Source organism: Astatotilapia calliptera, chromosome 9, assembly GCF_900246225.1.
Source record: "Astatotilapia calliptera chromosome 9, fAstCal1.2, whole genome shotgun sequence".
NCBI lineage: Eukaryota > Metazoa > Chordata > Actinopteri > Cichliformes > Cichlidae > Astatotilapia > Astatotilapia calliptera.
In genome coordinates this window covers 21,138,861-21,157,207 of record NC_039310.1, presented here as the reverse complement: position 1 = coordinate 21,157,207, position 18,347 = coordinate 21,138,861, and the positions used below count along the sequence as shown (strand labels likewise).

General features: G+C 43.1%; 1 protein-coding gene across 1 annotated transcript; it reads left to right on the top strand.

Moving 5' to 3' along the window:
• The first annotated feature begins 3,261 nt into the window (after positions 1-3,261).
• Positions 3,262-16,612, top strand: ankha (ANKH inorganic pyrophosphate transport regulator a). The gene is made up of 12 exons (XM_026179882.1): positions 3,262-4,342; positions 5,360-5,576; positions 5,784-5,902; positions 6,050-6,133; positions 6,218-6,388; positions 6,474-6,608; positions 7,195-7,287; positions 7,375-7,467; positions 13,019-13,148; positions 13,263-13,386; positions 13,578-13,677; positions 15,721-16,612. The coding sequence occupies exons 1-12, from the start codon at positions 4,247-4,249 to the stop codon at positions 15,847-15,849; spliced, it is 1,491 nt and encodes a 496-aa protein (XP_026035667.1). The 5' UTR covers positions 3,262-4,246; the 3' UTR covers positions 15,850-16,612.
• The last annotated feature ends 1,735 nt before the right edge of the window (positions 16,613-18,347 follow it).

Sequence of the window (18,347 nt, the reverse complement as noted above, 5' to 3'; positions counted from 1 at the left end):
TTTGTCTCAGTCCAGGCCTGGTTGCAGCATTCACAAAGTAACACTCAAACACATTCTCAGACTTACCTGGTGACCACTCTGTCCTTTGTTACCCCACCCACTTAATGAGTCAGAGTACAAAGTTGGGAATACATTTCTTTACTGTTTTATCAAATAAAAACCCACAGAGTTGTTTTATCATCATGAAGAATCACGTGGACACAACTGGACGTAATGACAATCCAAATACAAAGTGCACTTGCAGATATGAGCAAACATCTGACTCTAGTTACAGCTGCATGGGAATGGCATGTCTGCTTGTAAATGGCTGTGTCAACTCTTAGAACCACCGCAGAGCCTCCCTCAGGCACCAATCAAAGGCACAAACAACTTTTGTGTTCTTTGACTGAGGATTACTCAGGCAGGGCTGCAGTCACGAGTCTTGACATTACAGGTTAAACAAAGTAAGCAAGAAAACTGAGGAATTTAAAAAGACAATGAGAGCAAGTCTAATTAACTATGATTGAAAACCTTAAACCAAAGCCAGTAAAGTGACCTCAAGGTTTGGTTCTGTTTCCATGCGGAAAAAAAAGCATCACATCGCACAGCCCTGTTCCTTTTAACTGCATATGTCCTGGACTAAAGTGGCAAAAATAGATTTTTTTTTCTTTGTGTTACAGGTTTTCACAGTTAATTAAAGGACTGATTATAGTGAAGCTGAGTCTGTTAATATAAATACTAAGACACTGTGTTTAAATAAAAAGTAACCAAATTTGACAGCTTAATATGGAGTAATATATTAATATGATAAAATGAAATGTTTCCCCCTTATCAGGAGCCTTTAGTTTTAAAGGGATTGCAGAGACTGTCTGCCCTGTGTTTTTGTCACTGTCATCAATCCGTACATCATAGCACCTCTCACTATTGGATTAGGTTTAAAAAGAAAGATCACATGTGTGTGAACCACCAAAGCCTCCTGAAGAGTCAGCTGAATGGGAAGACCAAGTCCTGTCGGTGATTAGATGCCCTGCTGGGATAATAACCTGACCAAACGAGGAGATAGAAGCCGCTGATATCAAGACAAGGAAGCTCCTGACCATGCATGGAGGGTTTCAGCCCAAGTCCACCTCCCTGAGACTGTAAACTTAGCGGAAGTAAGGTGGCCAAGGATTAGTCAGTGTCAAAACGACCGTCCAGGATGAGACGAACACCCGAACATACTTGAGTACATCACGAAGATGGCCACAACAGACCGCCTGCTTAGAGAATACTTCAGGGAGCAGAAACCTGAGAAAGAAGAGGAACAATGAGAAGAACCATGATGGAAGGACAGGCCCCTGCACGGTATGTACCACTGGTAGATAGAGTAAGTGGCTGGCATCCAGAAATCCAACCAGTGGCTGGACAAAGCTGGACTGAAAAAAGACAGCTCAGAGGTACTAATCATGGCAGCACAGGAACATGCCCCGAGCACAAGATCAATAGAGGCTGAGGCCTATCACACAATTCAATTCAATTTTATTTATATGGCGCCAAATCACAACAACAGTCGCCTCAAGGCGCTTTATATTGTAAGGTGCACCCTACAATAATACACACAGAGAAAAACCCAACAATCATGTGACACCCCATGAGCAAGTACTTTGGCGACAGTGGGAAGGAAAAACTCCCTTTTAACAGGAAGAAACCTCCGGCAGAACCAGGCTCAGGGAGGGGCGGGGCCATCTGCTGCGACCGGTTGGGGCGACAGAAGGAAGACAGGATAAAGACATGCTGTGGAAGAGAGACAGAGGTTAATAACAGATATGATTCAATGCAGAGAGGTCTATTAACACATAGTGAGTGAGAAAGGTGACTGGAAAGGAAAAACTCAATGCATCATGGGAATCCCCCGGCAGCCTACATCTATTGCAGCATAACTAAGGGAGGATTCAGGGTCATCTGATCCAGCCCTAACTATATGCTTTAGCAAAAAGGAATTTTTTAAGCCTAATCTTAAAAGTACAGATAGTGTCTGTCTCCTAAATCCAAACTGGAAGATGGTTCCACTGAAAACTGAAGGCTCTCCCTCCCATTCTACTTTTAAATACTCTAGGAACAACAAGTAGGCTTGCAGTGTGAGAGCAAAGTGCTCTAATAGGGTGATATGGTACTACAAGGTCATTATGATAAGATGGGGCCTGATTATTTAAGACCTTGTATGTGAGGAGCAGGATTTTGAATTCAATTCTGGATTTAACAGGAAGCCAATGAAGGGAAGCCAAAACAGGAGAAATCTGCTCTCTCTTTCTAGTCCTTGTCAGCACTCTTGCTGCAGCATTTTGGATTAACTGAAGACTTTTCAGGGAGTTTTTAGGACATCCTGATAATAATGAATTGCAATAATCCAGCCTTGAAGTAATAAATGCATGAACTAGTTTTTCAGCATCACTCTGAGACAGGATTTTTCAAATTTTAGAGATGTTGCGCAAATGGAAGAAAGCAGTCCTACACATTTCTTTAATAGCTGCATTGAAGGACATATGCTGGTCAAAAATGACTCCAAGGTTCCTCACAGTGTTACTGGAGGCCAAGGTAATGCCATCCAGAGTAAGAATCTGGTTAGATACCATATTTCTAAGATTTTCAGGGCCGAATACAATAACCTCAGTTTTATCTGAGAGAGAGAGAGAGAGAGAGAGAGAGAGTGTGTGTGTAAAGGTATTCCTTACACAGAACCATATGCAGTATTTTACTGGATAACAAATATTGATTCATTCATATTTTTATTGCTTTAATCCTGCAGTGAGAGATTATTTTTTATTTAAAACTACAGATAAAATTCATGAAAGTTCATTGTTCAGACTGAGCAGAGAATATATATAGTTTTTGTTGTTATAAAGAAATAATCAGTTAATGACTTTGGTATAGTACGACTGGCATTCGAGACGGGTTCTTCTTCACATTTTCCAGAGCGATCCAGTGGGCTGAATTGGACCATTAGCTGAGTCTATTCTGGTCCCTGAGCCTTAAGTTTCACACCCCTGGTTTAGAGGAATGTTTCCCCTCTTATCAGTTTTGTCACAAATTGCTCATTAACTTGTATGTAAAATTCTGCTGAACATGATCAAGCTTGGACTCACGTTTGGTAACTAAAGGGTCCACTCTGAAAGTGAGTGTATTATATTGAATTTATATGTGATTATTTGTTTTGAATCATATTTAGACACTACAACAGATCATACAACTAACAAATTGCTAATTAGCTACTGGATAGTGCATTAAATAGAATCAAATGTTGACTACGTTTGCAAACACCATATTCGATTAATATTATCATCCCATATATTACACAGTGAGCCAGTGGCACCCCATGAGAATGCTGTTGGTACACCCCTGTTCATCCAGTTGCACATTAAAATGTCTTTGTCCAGCAGGTGGCAGTGTATGTCTTTGTACGTTTACCCGTTTATGCTGCGTAAACCTAAGTGTCTTCAAAGCAGGTTTAATGTGCAACATAGAAGGATTTATGAGACCAAACTCTCCTCGTGGAGATACACCTGACATGCGTAGGTGTATATGATTGCTTTACTATGTGATTGCCCTCCAGAGTCCAGTTAGATTTACTTTCTTTTACGGTTGTGAACTGATTATTCATCTCTACCGAACCACCCCCTGCTGCTAGCTCTCCTGTGTGTCGCGTGCTCCGCTGTCATAAAAAGCCAGATTTATACTTGGCGGTGACGTCACGGCCGGGATGCCAGGCCCACGTGCGGGCAGCAGTGGGTTCCAGCCTTTGGGAGGGTCGAAAAGCAGCCGGACTGCCCCAGCACAGGCGCAGTGAAATCAAACACGACGCTGTCGGAAATTGATAATCCAGCCGAGCTGCTCCGGATTATCGCGTGTCCTTCTTTAAAAAAAAAAAATAAAAAAAATCCGAATCTCCACCTCGGTTCGTCCCAGTCCCCTCCTTTTTTTGTTTGATGTCACCTCGCGTCTCCCCTCTCCTCTCCACCCCCTTGATGATGACGATTTGCAAGGAAGATGCGCCGGTGTGAGATTTCCATTGACCTTCGGATCCTCTTAGCAGCACCACAACCTCGTGAAGCGCAGCCGCTACCGGAGCGCCCCGGCTCCTCCCGCCGCCGCTGCCCCACTTAACCCCCCCTCCGACGGCAGAAACACAGGTGCTCCGACTGCCTCTCCTCGCCGCTAATCTTCTGCTTTTTCCTCCTCATCAATCAAGACCGAGGCAGATGCCCCTCGCTCTGTCATCCCGGCTTGTACTATGGTGGAGTTTCCATCTCTCAGCCCTTACTGGCCTCTCATCCGCTTTTTGGTGCCTTTGGCTATCACCAATGTTGCCATCGACCTCGGAGAACAGGTAACGGCTCCGGCTGGCTTGTTTTCAGGTTACGGGAGGGGAGGGGGGTAGGAAGACTCACGGCACCGCAGCTTTGGCTTCGCTAGCGGCGGCTAACGGCCGTTTTATTACTCCGCCGCTGTGACGGGGAGAGTGCTTCGGTGTGTCAACTAGCATCTTTTATTTATTTAGCGTTTTTTTTTAAATGGCCCCAGAAAACACCGACCGCTTCCCCGAGCTGACACCAGTCATTTCGAGTCTCGTTTAGTCCCCCTGGTTTGGGGCTTCAACTGCGGCTAGCTTAGCCGTGAGGGGTGTCGTGTATGTGACTGTCGAGACATCCATTAGGTTTATGTACATTATTTAGCAAAAGAGGCGGATCTCTCACCCACACGAAGGGCCTGATGTTTTTTTTCTTCTTCCTTTTTTTATTCTGGAAAAAAACAAACAATGTCGCCATTGCTGCCGTGAAACGCACTGAGCTGTCAGTGTTATTAACAGCACGCCTCTTTCCTGTCATTTATCAGTCAATCTGATCCACTTGCAGATGATAGAGAACGGATTAAAACGCACCCAACATTTTCCTTTAATTGTCATATTTCCTGTCTGGACATTTCCTGTCCTTTCTTAGCCAAATGAGTGATCTCATGGCTGCTTTTTACCCCAGAGAGCCTGTGCAAGTGTGAGAATTAAAAACACACACACACGCACATAGAGGCTTGGAGATGTCAGGATTAAGCTTATGTAATGGCTCTGTAAATAGCACAGAGTCCTGCAAAAAGAGAAAGCAGCTGTAGTTGTGTTTTCTCAGGGTGACTGTGTGTGATCGCTTGTAAAGGACAGGCACATATTCCTCTGTGTGTTTTACTTTTTAAAAAAAAAATTTTTTTTATTGAAGGACTGTTAAGGGCTGTGGTGCTGTCTGGCTAGAGATAAAGTTAGACCAAGTCACGCTCATGCGGGCTGGTCATGCCTCACGTGCTGTCTCACCTCTTCCTCTCCTCTCCCCTCCCTCCCTCCATGCCATATCTTTTCCAGGCCCTCAACAGGGGCATAGCCACAGTCAAAGAGGATGCAGTGGAAATGCTGGCCAGCTACGGTCTGGCCTACTCCCTGATGAAGTTCTTCACCGGCCCAATGAGCGACTTTAAGAATGTGGGCTTGGTGTTTGTCAACAGCAAGCGGGACCGGAGGAAGGCTGTGTTCTGCATGGTGGCGGCCGGGGCCATCGCATTCATCCTGCATATCTTGATAGGTGTGTTTAAGGGTTGTTTGTGAACGCCTGATGACAGTGTTTAAACCGCATCCTAAAAATGCAACGTTTTGGTGTTTGTGTGTCTGTACGCGCCAGACCTAAAGAGTTCATTACTGCAGCTTTCACAAAACAATCGAGCGTGGGAAGAAATCTTCTCATTAACCTCTTCTCACCCACCTGTGGCCCCCTTCCCCTTTTCTCCTGCAGCATACACAGATTTAGGATACTACATTATTAATAAGCTCCACCATGTGGATGAATCTGTGGGGCACAAGACAAGGAAGGCCTTCTTGTACCTGGCTGCGTTCCCTTTGTTGGATGCAATGGTAAGCATTGGTTTAAACGTACCAGGCGGGTTTTAATCAACTCTGTTTTGTTTTCTACAACACACCAATATACGGCCCGGCTGCGATCAGAAAAATGGGCAAAATGCCGCTTTGCGTCTCGAGCTGACCTCTCTTTATTGTTTGAAGGCATGGATTCACGCAGGGATCCTTCTGAAGCACAAGTACAGCGTTATCGTCGGCTCTGCATCCATCTCTGACGTGGTGGCTCAGGTGACGAGACACACCCGCGTTCGCTTTCAATCAAACTTTAATTCACCCGTGAGCGTGTTACGTGATCGCTCTCCTCTCCCGCAGATCGTCTTCGTGGCCATTCTCCTGCACAGTAACCTGGAATGTGTGGAGCCCTTACTCATCCCGATACTTTCGCTGTATATGGGTGCTTTGGTTCGTTTCAGCATCGTCGGGCTGGGTTACTACTGCAACATCCACGACAACATCCCGGACTCCAGCGGGCTTGACGTGGGGGTATGTGCTGACTTTTTTTTTTTTTTTGCATGTTTCGTAATAATAAAACTAGTCTCAAGCACGTCTCCTCTCTCTGTCCCTGCAGGGCGACGCCACCATCAAAAAGATGCTGAGTTTCTGGTGGCCTCTCGCCCTCATCCTGGCCACTCAGCGCATCAGTCGACCCATCGTCAACCTCTTTGTGTCTCGTGACCTCAAGGGCACCAGTGATGCCACAGAGGTGAGCGTATCACTCGTGTTTATTGTATTTCTTTTAATTACGAACTTGCTGCAAACTGCTTCATATGCTATTCTATGCTAATTGTTGCGATGCTTTCACAGGATCGTAAAGAGAGACTTTCGCAGTCTAATCCCCCCCCCCCCCTCAAGTTACTGCAGATGTAAAGCTAACAAACTCCCTCTGGAGCTTTCTGGCTTACAGAGATCCCCAACTACTAGAGACAATACAAAGCTGTTTACCAGAATGAACTGGAAATCATTGACAACACTGGCTGCCAGTGGTTTGGGTGATTCACCATGTACATGTGAAACTGAGGGCTTCATAACACTGAGTGAAAACATTCCTCCATGGCTGTACTGTTCGCTGCCCATTGTTGTTCGGGACACAATAACAAGCTCAAGGCCGGTCGCAAACTTTTTCAAAACCCGAACGCTGCTGGGAAAGTGAGAGACGCATGTGCTCCTCTCGCGTCGGCTATTGTTAGGCCTCTATCATTAATTTAGCCGCTTGTGTGGCGCGGGTGGTATTTTCAGCACTAGCGCCGATGTGCTGATGACTTCTAGCTGTCGTGTCTTTGTCATTCCAGGCCGTTGCTGTGCTCACAGCCACATACCCGGTAGGCCACATGCCCTACGGTTGGCTGACTGAACTGAGAGCAGTATACCCAGCCTTTGACAAGGTATTCTCAGACTGTCCCTGCTAGTGTTTACAGTAGAAATAAGTCTGCTTTTTGTCTAGAACACTAATGAGCTTCTCTCACTTGTAGAATAATCCCAGCAACAAGCTGAACGCTGGCAGCCTTGTCACCAAGTCGCATATTAAGAAGTTTACATTCTGCTGTCTGGCGCTGTCACTCACGGTAAGATCTTTCTTTCTTTTTTTTATGCGGGGGGCACAGTGCAGAGTCTTGAGCCACCCCTCACTTCATCGTAATTTGCTTCCAAGGAGCCAGACTTGTAATTTTGCCAGAAGGTTTTTTGTTTGTTTTTTTTTTTTGGACATTGGCTGCAATTTTTTTATTTTTTAAAAAAAATCATTTTCAGTCCAGTCCTTGTACCTGACCATTTTCACAGGAATGTTAAGCCACTTGACACTTAGCTATAAATCAGTCAAGCAGGAAAAGGCACCAAACTCCACAAACTTGTTGTGTCTAGACATAACAGACCGCTTGGCAAACAACCAATGCTAGATTTTGTTACTAGCAGCTTTTCACGAAACATCATTTATTCCGGTGCTTTAACTTAAATATATGAAAAATGGCAAAGATGACACAGTAAGACAGAATTTTTTTTTCCACCAACAGGAAGGTTTACAAAGAGCTATAAGCTGAAAGCTCTGCATGTGTTGGTGTGTTGTGCCAAAATTTGAGAAAATTGGACACATGAAGGACAAAGGAAGTGTCGTCTAATGTGGGGAAAAAAGTCTAGTAAAGACCTGACACAACTTTTGTGTCAGGTTGCTGTAATTTAGCCCCACTATTACTTAAACGTGTTGCCTCACATTTCTAACTGATAGCTTGTATTGAGTTCCAGTGTGTGAGGTGCTGTTTGCTGATCTGACATCTGACAAAAAAAGCTCCTAGCCCAAGCCAGGTATTCCTGTTTCACACATGGAAAACATGCAAATCTGTTTGGCAGCATTTCCTGATGTTTGTCTTTCAAAGACTAATCTTGAATGTGAGAGTGCAAACATCACTAACCTTTGCGTTTTTGTTTTTTTGGCAGCCGCCTGCCTTGTTTGCCTACTTTTAATCTTGCCTCATCACAGGTTAAAGATGCTGTCAGTCAGACCAACATGACCAACAAAACTGGTTCAGTGTTCTGCACAAACATGTTCAACATGGCTTTTGCATGTCTCTAACCCTGTTTGCTCTGTACTAAGGTTCTAAGTGATCGACTTTTTAATGACTCATATGTACTCTTCCTTCGCTGTGCCGTCTTGGTTTCAGGTTGCAGGGAGACACATTAGGGTGGAATTTGTGAGCAGGCTAAGGGCCTATATTTATTTATTTTTTTGTCCCAGTCCCACCCAAGTTTTAAGAGCATCACAAAATGGGCATTCACATAAAACATGTCATTTAACACATTTCAAAAGCCCCTTGCAGGTATGCTTTTCTGCTAAATAATGAGTGCTCCTGCGTCATTATGCACGCTGCTGCGCACTGTTTTTGTTTCTCTGCTAAATGTTTGGACAGTTATGCCTTTAAATCGGCAAAAACGCTCTTCCTGATCATATTCGCCTTCTGTTTGGTATTAATGCGACGAGTGAGAATGAGCTTTTTCTTCAGTTAGCTGTCCTAACAGCTTGAATAAGAAAAACAGGAAGTTTGTGGCAAAGGTTGGGTCTTTTTTAAGGAGGAGAAAGAGGAGGAGAAGAATGCCACACCAGATGTGGAATCCCAGAGCTGTAAACCTCTATGTGAGGGTGTGTGTTCGGCAAAGCACCACAGGCAGATAGGTGCTGTGTCGAAAACAAGCCCTCATGCTCTGACTTGTATTAATTACGCATGCAGGAAATGCAGCAGAGTGAAAACAACTGGAGGAGGTAGACGAGGCGTATCTGAGGAGGGGAGTGACTAACCTTACGTAACGGATAATTAAATCTTATGCAAACAGACCTTGCTGGGGTGTCTCACCTTGTTTAGAGTAACCACGGTTGAGTCAGGGGAGATTGGCGGCTTCGCTCGGGCCAGATAAATTGCTCGCCTCAAAATTTTTTAGCTAAAGTAATGATAACTGGTGAGGCGACGCCAGGTGAAATCATCAAAAGAAGTAATCCTCACCCAAACTTTGGTTCAGAGGATCAGAAATCTGAAACTTCCTGCGATGTTGAAAATACTGCAGAGTAGGGCTGCCACAAACGATTATTTTGATAGTCGACTAGTCACCGATTATTTTTGCGATTAGTCGACTAATCAGATCATCATCCATTGGACGTACAGCTTATTGCACCAGCATCATCTGGTCTTGTATAACTATCATTAGCTTACAGCTTGAAGTGTTTGTGCTAACTAAAAATATAGACAAGATGGTAGTTTATTAATTTTTAATGAAATTTGCAGATTGTTTCGGTGAAGTTTAATAAACTCCTTGCTTTCTAAAATATAACAGGACACCGGAGTATATTCTCCAGCGTCTCACACTTCTGATAATCAGCTGTCTGCTTGACAGTTTTAGCTGTGCAAAAACTATACCTTTAATCTCAGCCAAACCGATTTACTCAGGAACAAATAAAATACTGAAAAAAGCCAAACAATAACATTTAAGTTATCTAAGTGACTTATATATATGTTTAACCTGACTAGCGAAAGACGGCGGTGGGTTTGAAAACGATTTGCCGGGAGTCCGGTGTTCTCACGGCGCTAGTTAGCCTTGACCCCGCCTAGCTAACGAGCTAGTGGGTAACAGACGTCTCCGAAAACGTCGGAGCGCTTTTGAAAATATGTGGTGTCTTGATAAACTGAGCAGATATTTGAGGTTTACACAGCTACATTCTCGCCTGAAAATATGTTAAACGTTTATTTTGTGACCCAGAAAGAATAATAAGAGTAAAGTTAAAACTAACTAGCTGCCGCCATTGTTGACAGCTGCGCTATGAATTCTGGGACACAGCTTCTTCTTCTTCGGGGTTTAACGGCAGCTGGCATCTTTGGACATGCAGTGCTGCCATCTTCTGTTTCAGTCCGTTATTACACTCTTAAATCCTGCTATTATTCCTGCGTCCTTTGTGATCTTACAAAGCTTCAAACGATGCGTCGACTATTAAATTAGTCGTCGACGATTTTAATAGTCGACATAATCGTGACTAGTCGACTAATCGTGGCAGCCCTACTGCAGAGCATTGTGTCTTACTATGTCTCCAACCCAAACGACCATTAATCAAAGAAAAGCACCATGATGGTGAGCCACAGGCTTAAAGTGATGCATAGATAAACAGTGATTTAAATAAAGTGGTCTGGTTGCAGTGATGGTGGGATTAGTCGTCATTCATTTTCAGATTAGCCTGCATGAGAAAGACCTGAGTGGGAGAATCTGTGTAGGTGGGTGCTGAGCTAGTGGCAGGTTTGAGCGATCACAACTGCTGGAACATCAGGTGTTGTTGTTTTTTTACTATTTGAAGTGTTTTTACTGGGCAAGAAAATCAATTCAATCTTGCACTTTTGACAGTTTTTAATTTTTGTGAAGGTGTGTAGGGACAAATATCATGACTGACTCTGAAAGGCTCCATTCAACATGCCAGTGAACAGAAAAGTGACTTTTTACTCGTTCCTTGCCATAAATGAGCTGAGTCAAATGCTGCCGATTGAGAGCAATTATCATCAACCACAGAACTGAACTAAATTATAAAATTGTTGCCTTATAACTTTAATTTAAAAGCCTCCAGACTGAGCGCCTTTCGCGTGTAAAAAGTTAGGACTTTATAATCCAGTCGGCAACTTGGGGTATAATTACACAACATTTACTGTGTAATTCTTCTGAATCTGGAGGTGTAATTTTCAGTGCCTAAAAAGAGTAAACACTAGTTTTGGTAAGAAGAAGTAACAATGAGTACCTTTTTTTTATTCACTAAGTTAGAAGGGGAAAAAAAGAGTCATCCTCCCTCCTTCTTCAGTTTTCACAGCCATCCGCTGCACTGCATGTTTAACATCCTGGCTATGTAGTATTAATAATGTAATATGTAAACTTCTGGTTCCACCACAGAGTGCACCACACAGGACTGGAGTTTAAACCCAGAGTTCGCTGCATCTCTGTGACGGTGGGATTAGTCATCATTCATTTTCAGATTAGATGGCATAAGAGAGACCTGAACGAGAGAATCTGGGTCGATGGGTGCTGAGCTAGAGGCAGGTTTACAGTGCGATGAAAACTAGAGCAGTAACAGGTGGGGGGGTTTTTTCAGCTGGTGTTGCATTTTACATTTATCTGTTGAGACTAGTTTAGAGTGATAAGATGGTGTGTTAGGTCTGTGACAATCTGGCAGCCTGTTCAGAGGGCACCTCATATCAGGACTTCTCATGACCCTGAATTAGATTACAGTTTTCACCTGTTGGTGAACTCTGTGGGGATTGAGCCCTACTGGAGATATTTATTGTGTGTGATTATATCATTCTGCTTTCCATTTGTCAACTGTTTCAAAGTGTGGATCACCGCCTCACCCAGCAAGGCCAAATTTGTGTACGAGGAAGCTGGAATGCCCAGCAGAATTAATAGTCTGTTCTCTGCTTATTCAGGTTTCAGAGAGGGCTAGGGTGACAGCATGTGACAGGAAGTAGTTACACAAAGCAGCAGGAAAGCAAGTAGAGGTGAGCGAGGACTCCTGGAAGGTCTGGGTGCTTTACATAAGGCTGAGAGTAGACTCAGCAAGTGAGGATGATTAAATATGACACCAGGTGATCGAGTGCATTTTATTTACATGCTAGTTGTCAGATGATCAGATCATCAGTGTTTTGTTCCAAGTTGAGACATTTCAGGAATCCTGAAAAACAGCTGGAGGACGGCAAGTACTTGTAGTTGGTAACAAATGGAGAGTGGCTGTTGGTTAGTCAAAACATGAATGCATCTCCGGGAACTCCAGAGGGATGAGCTATGAAGCAAATTTGACAAGGTCAGACTTTTTAGACAAAACATAAAAAAACCCAGTCAGCGATAACTACGGGCGTGATAACCTGTTATCAGCTTTCTCTGTTAACCCAGTCTTCCTGTTTCGGGCTCTGAGCACGCTCACATAAAAGGGGAGGAACTGAGCATAAAAAATCTTTATTTTCTGCATGTGAATTCATTTGACTGTGCAGTGCATTTTTCTGCACTGTGCAGCATCCTTCTGGCGTGACTTGGATTCAGCTCAACCGGTTGCACGTTGCAATCTGCATGACCTTTAAGGCATGCTTTAAGCTGAAAGAATCACTGAACGCACACGACCTGTTCCCAGACCACGGTATGTGTTCAGCATTAGCTGTGATGACCTGCCACATTAAAGAGAGCGCTTGTGTTGTGACACTGAATACTCTAGCTTTAGGCTCAACATACCTCCCTCACTCATTAATCTCTCTTTATAGAAGAGCCCCTCTGATCTAAGTCCAAGTGCGGCGTGCAGAGAAACTGTTTTTACAATTCGAAACAAAGCGATGTATTATTCATGTTCAGATCAGTTTGCTGTCCTGTTTAACACTATTAATGCTCCGCTCGCAGGGTAATTGCTTTGAGATGGCTACAGTAATGTTGCACGTGCTTCGGAAACGCCTTCTAGGAACAATAACGCCGTCCATCATGCGTTCGCTCGCTCGCTTGTTTTGTAGGAGCTTCAAAGGGGCCTGCGTCCGGTCCGAAGCCCCTCGAGATAATGAACTAATGAAATCTAATGAGGCATAGCGGGGGATAAATTAATTTAGTCTTTGTTCGTTTCCTGCACAGCTTTGCTTTGTGGTGTTTTGGAGTCCTCATGTGTCAGAGAAGATCCTGGTTGATGTAATTGGAGTGGAGGATAGTTTCGCTAAGCTGTGCGTGGTTCCACTCAGGATTTTCTCCTTTTTTCCCCTGCCAGGTAAGACGTACCTTTTTTTTCTCTTTCAGCTTCACTTTTGCTTCCAGCTGTGGTTTGTACTGGTGTTTCGTTCGGACAAGTGAGGCAGTGTTTCTGTTTTCTGTGTGTTTGCAGTGACTGTTCGGGCTCATTTGACTGGATGGCTCATGACCCTGAAAAAGACCTTTGTGCTGGCCCCCAGCTCGGTTCTGCGCATCATTGTCCTCATCACCAGTCTAGTTGTGCTGCCTTATATGGGGTAAGCTGCCACTTCAGAGAGCACTGAGAGGTTCACAGAGGTCAGCGCTGTGAGTCAGGATTACAGTTATGCAATACGTAGTTGCGGTTTCTCACTTTTTACTCCTGACGGGCAAATTCACGTCCGCACCGGTCCATGTTTAGTTCACGGTGTTCAAAACTTGATCTGCTCCTTTTTTGTGTGTGTTTCAGGGTTCACGGGGCCACACTCGGGGTCGGATCCCTCCTCGCTGGTTTCATAGGGGAGTCCACAATGGTTGCTATAGCAGCCTGCTATGTTTATCGACAACAGGTGAGAACACCTGGACTGAGGTCATTCTAAACATGAGTACACACCTCTTTTTGCGTTTTCTTTTTTTTTCTTTTCGCTCTTTATGGGTCTGTGAACAGACGGCGTGTGCCTCACTAATTATAATTTTCCTGTTTAGTCATTATCCTTCCATCAAAGCACACATGCGAGGAGAAGGCTTGGGCATTTTTATTTATCCCTGTGCATGGGCATAAAGTGTACCTGCTATGCTTCTCCTAGCTTTCTCTCATTACTGTTGGATTACTGGTGGATGCTCACGTGAAACTTGGCCAAAGTTTGAAATAACATGTTGGTGAACCACAAGCTCAGGCTTCAGACTGATCTCTGTGAGGTCAGTGACAGTGGCCATCCCTCAGGCTTCAGTCTTGCACTCCTAGAGATTAGTTAGCAACCACAGGTTGAATTCCCAGACCAGTTGGCAAGTGGCTTCTGGCAAAGACGGCGCTACACAAAAAAATATATATCCTCCTTGTCATTGCTTTGGTCACTAAAACACCAGAGTGGCCCGTGGTTTGTTGGGAAGATAGCAACACGTCTGCAAACGCACTGCCCTCCTGTTAAACCGGAGTATTAACAGGATGATGAGTGATTGGTCATAAGAGATCATCGGATTGTTTGGATTTTATCTCTAATTTTGAAAATTGCATTTCCTCAAAATATAAATTTTTTTTTTTTTACTTTAAAGCAACAAATTAAATTGAAACTGTGAAGTCCAATACAAATTGGAAACAAAGTTTGCTTTCAAAATAAAAGTTTACTGGTTTCAGGTCAAGCTCAGCTTTTAATTTGAAGGTGAATGGTTTCACTACCAAAGCAGTCCAAGGAGGTTTTTAGTGCAGAAGCACTCTTTGTGATTTGTGACCTGTCAGGGAATTTTTTTTCCATAGCAACGAAGGTCACCGAGGGTCACGGTTTGTAGGCCTTTGTGACCGAGTCTAATACAGTCACCTCAGGTACAGAACTCCCGGCCACTGTTTAATGTTTCTGTTTACAAGGAGCAGCCAACCAGTAGAAAGCTTGCACAAAGGAGGAGGAGCTAAAACGACAGACAAGTCGAACTAACAGCATGATTATTATGAAGGATTATTTTGAGCTGTAAGTTATGCAAAGCTCCTCTAGCAGAATTCTAGAATTAAAAAATATATATATCAAGTTGACATCATCATAAAGTGTCACCTTTAATGTTCTGTTTGCCTTTAAAAAAAAAAAAAAGTAAAATTGAAAACGGTACAGCTTTAATAAACTTGTACTTGCTATTCTGTGACCACACCTCTCTGATTGTCAGAAATATAACATTCTCTTTGTTTATTTTAGGAAAATGTTAATTTGTAAGGACAGCCGGTTTCAGATGAACAACCTTGTTACTCCCGGCATCCTGTTGAAGCAGCAAGCTGCACAGTGTTCATGTTGTATTTAAAAAAAAAAAGTATCTGAAAACATGGCGTTTCTTCCATTTTAGGCAAATAAACAATCTCCAGCTTTGCTTTTTATTTTAAAGGAATATTTATGTTTGTGTTTCATGAATGGTGCATCGTATTTTTCTACTCAATATGAATCAGTAGTCAGCCTGGCTTTGCATGAAGACATAAAGGAAAGTTGGTCTTTCCCTGTTTAAAGGAAACTAAATCTGCCTACAAGTAAGGCTAAAGCTCTCTGATTAACACCTTACAGCTCATTAATCCGCACAAAAACACCTAATTGGATAACATAACAGGCTGAGATCATAGCCAGAAGGCCGTGGTGTTTCTTGGCTAAAACGCTGTGCCCTCCTGGTGTTTGAGCCAGGCAGCTTCATGGTGAAATCATTGTGCTCAGCCAAGAAATAATCAGGCACAAACCTGCAAACTGCTTTTTTACACGGTTTTTATCCAGATTAAACAGAGATGTAAGGTGTTAATTAGTGACTTTAGAGGTGCTGCTGGATGGATTTTGTAACCTCTGGACTCACAGTGGCTTCATTTTTACTCATTTGATTCAGCACAGCAACGATTTTGTTTCCATTTCCCCCGTCTGCTTTGTCCACAGAAAAACGAGATGTCCAACGAGCTGGTGGTGGAGGGCGAGAACTCTGCCCCCATGAGCGAGGTGTGCTCCAGGAATCAGATGGATGCCATCGAGGAGCTCCAGGAGGAGGACGAGGAGGAACAGGAGTGAGATCCGAGGGAGCGGAGGAGGAAGGTAAAGCCGAGCTCAATGTGGGACATACGGTGCTGGAAGAGAGAGGGGACCTCCCGAGTATGGTTTTGGTTTCAGAGGTCCCCTCGACAGAACTGAGGTCTTCTTCTTCACCTCGACCACCTCACCATTAATGCGCACACTGTAAAGAAAGCCATGCACCTCCACGTGTTCATCCATCAATGTAAATACCGTTAGCGTCTTCCGATCTTCAGTGCTCATAATCTGCGGGGCGTAATAATCATTTTCATGTGTTGGTAAACAAGGGAAATCGACACGGGAGAGCTCTTCCTCCTCAGCGGCGAGAATGGAAGCATCTGTCGAGTGGTGGTGGAGTTGCCAAAAGAGTTCTTTATGTTCTTTAATCGACGATTAAGCAGCAAGGCCTTGCTTGGATTCAGATATAGACATACTGTGGGACTTGTTGGGTTGTGCAATCGTATTTTCCATACAACGGTGTACAGATTCTTGTTGTTTTATATAGGTAATGCATCGTGTATATTTAATTGCCCAGGGGGGTCAGGAATCCCTCGTTATATATCACTGCGTGTTTCAAAACGAACCAAAATGCCAAAAAAATAGTCATGATTGTTCTCTTTCCATGCAGTCTGGGAGTCAACTTTTGTTTTGCCCAGCATTTTCCTGGTGGTATTCAGGCTGTCATATGTACTGTATATACTGTAAAGGCATTCTTATTTGGCAAATAAATTGCTTTATTAATAATCTTCATGCTTACCTGGAACTGGCTTTACCTTCTTGTTTCTTTGAGTCTAACAGATACCACTGCAAAATCATGTTTATTTTTCTCCCCCTGAAGTGGATCTGTTATACATTTCTGTCATGTACAGTGGTGGGTGCTCACAGTATCGATACACTGTACTTATTTGAAGCTTGGGCTATGTACAAGTAATCAATGAAGGTTTAATAACTTCAAAAATTATTTTTTCCTTCTCTTGTGTGTTGCTAAAGTTTAATAAAGGGGGTTTTCATATAAAAGCAACCTTTTTGCTGCTTCCTCGGGAGCAGGGTCGCTCCGCAAGTTTAAATTGACGGTTTTGCACCAGATGCCCCTCCTGATACAAATCCCCTTGGGGTTGTCTTCAGCTGGAATCAAACCAGCAGCCTTTCACTTGTTAAATGTGTAAACAAGTCCATGTTATGTGGTCAGAAAATTTGGTTTTGTAAAATATTCCCACTACTCTGCAAGTTTGGAGGGTTTTAATTAAAAATGCCATTTTGGTTGTGAAATAAATTTTAATCTTGTGTTTATTCCTTCAGGAAAGCCAAACAGACTGTTTTGTATGGAAGCTCATTTCTGCCACAGAAACACATTTGAACAATAATTCCCAGGAAAGATTTTGATTCAAATATCTATATTTTGAGATAATTGACCTGAAATTTTAACTTGTCGATGGAAAATGTTTTTATTCAGTAGCAGAATAAAACTTCAGAGCTCTGTTTTCATTGACCAGAGTCCAGACGGTGACAGAGTAAAGTTTCACTAGATTGCCGTCGGTATTTTCAGAGAACGAAATTTTTCAAACTAAGCTGACGTTTCAGCCTTTTTCCCCCACATGAATGCCTGCTAACAGAAATATGAAAGCAGTTTCACACAACCAGTGAGTGAAAGTTAAACCTACTGTTCTCTCCAATAAGCAGGTAACCATTGTTAAATCTGCATTATACTCAGTCAGAGAGCGTGCATGAATGGATCTGAGATAATGTAATTTACTGGTTACAAGTTTGGTTACGGCAGAATTTTTTTAGGCCTGTATTGTTTTATTTTTGGCTTTGAAAGCTAAAGGGAACTGAATTTATAGTGGATTTTGGACTCTTTCAGCTTAGTTTTTTTTTTTTTATTCATTATGACATTTGTGTCAGGGGTGAGATTTAATAAGTTTAAAACATCTATTAAAATACAAACACTGTTTTCATAAATCTGGGGGGGCTCTGTTGACAAATTTGAATCTTGCAAAACTTTTGTGATTACAAACTAATGTTTTTGTTCTTTTCAACATCTGAATTTGGTATTAACAAAATAAAAACGCTGGCAAGCGAAGGAAGCGGTGCTCACAAGCACCAGGTTCAGATGTCAGGCGAGGGGCAACCAATCAGAAGAAAGTGGGCTTTTACTCTTTTCTGCCATAAAGACATCTGACAACCTCCCCCAGTACCCTAGATCGTCAGGGTTGACAATTCAGTATATAGATGTGGCTATCTACACATCTATCTGGAGTAATTTCCAGGTTTTTCCAAGGGTATACCTAGACCTGATGCGTAGCCAGTCATTTTGTTCTGGAAGCAGGTCAGACACCAGTTCGGGAAAGAGAAACAAGGGTGACCAGAAGAAGGTATCCGAGGGTGAAGAATTAAAATATGCAAGTCTTAAAGAGATGGCTTGTTTCGCACAGAGGATGAGCTGCATAAAGACCCAGTTTAAGATGCTTTTAAACTCATCCTCATCCTGTTTAACACAA

Excerpts from the sequence above, each read along its gene's own strand:
- ankha (XM_026179882.1), top strand. The coding sequence starts at position 4,247 with ATGGTGGAGTTTCCATCTCTCAGCCCTTACTGGCCTCTCATCCGCTTT. Across the intron at positions 7,468-13,018 it reads GTCTGGCGCTGTCACTCACG|CTTTGCTTTGTGGTGTTTTG; the intron begins GTAAGATCTTTC and ends TTTCCTGCACAG. Across the intron at positions 13,678-15,720 it reads GCTATGTTTATCGACAACAG|AAAAACGAGATGTCCAACGA; the intron begins GTGAGAACACCT and ends CTTTGTCCACAG.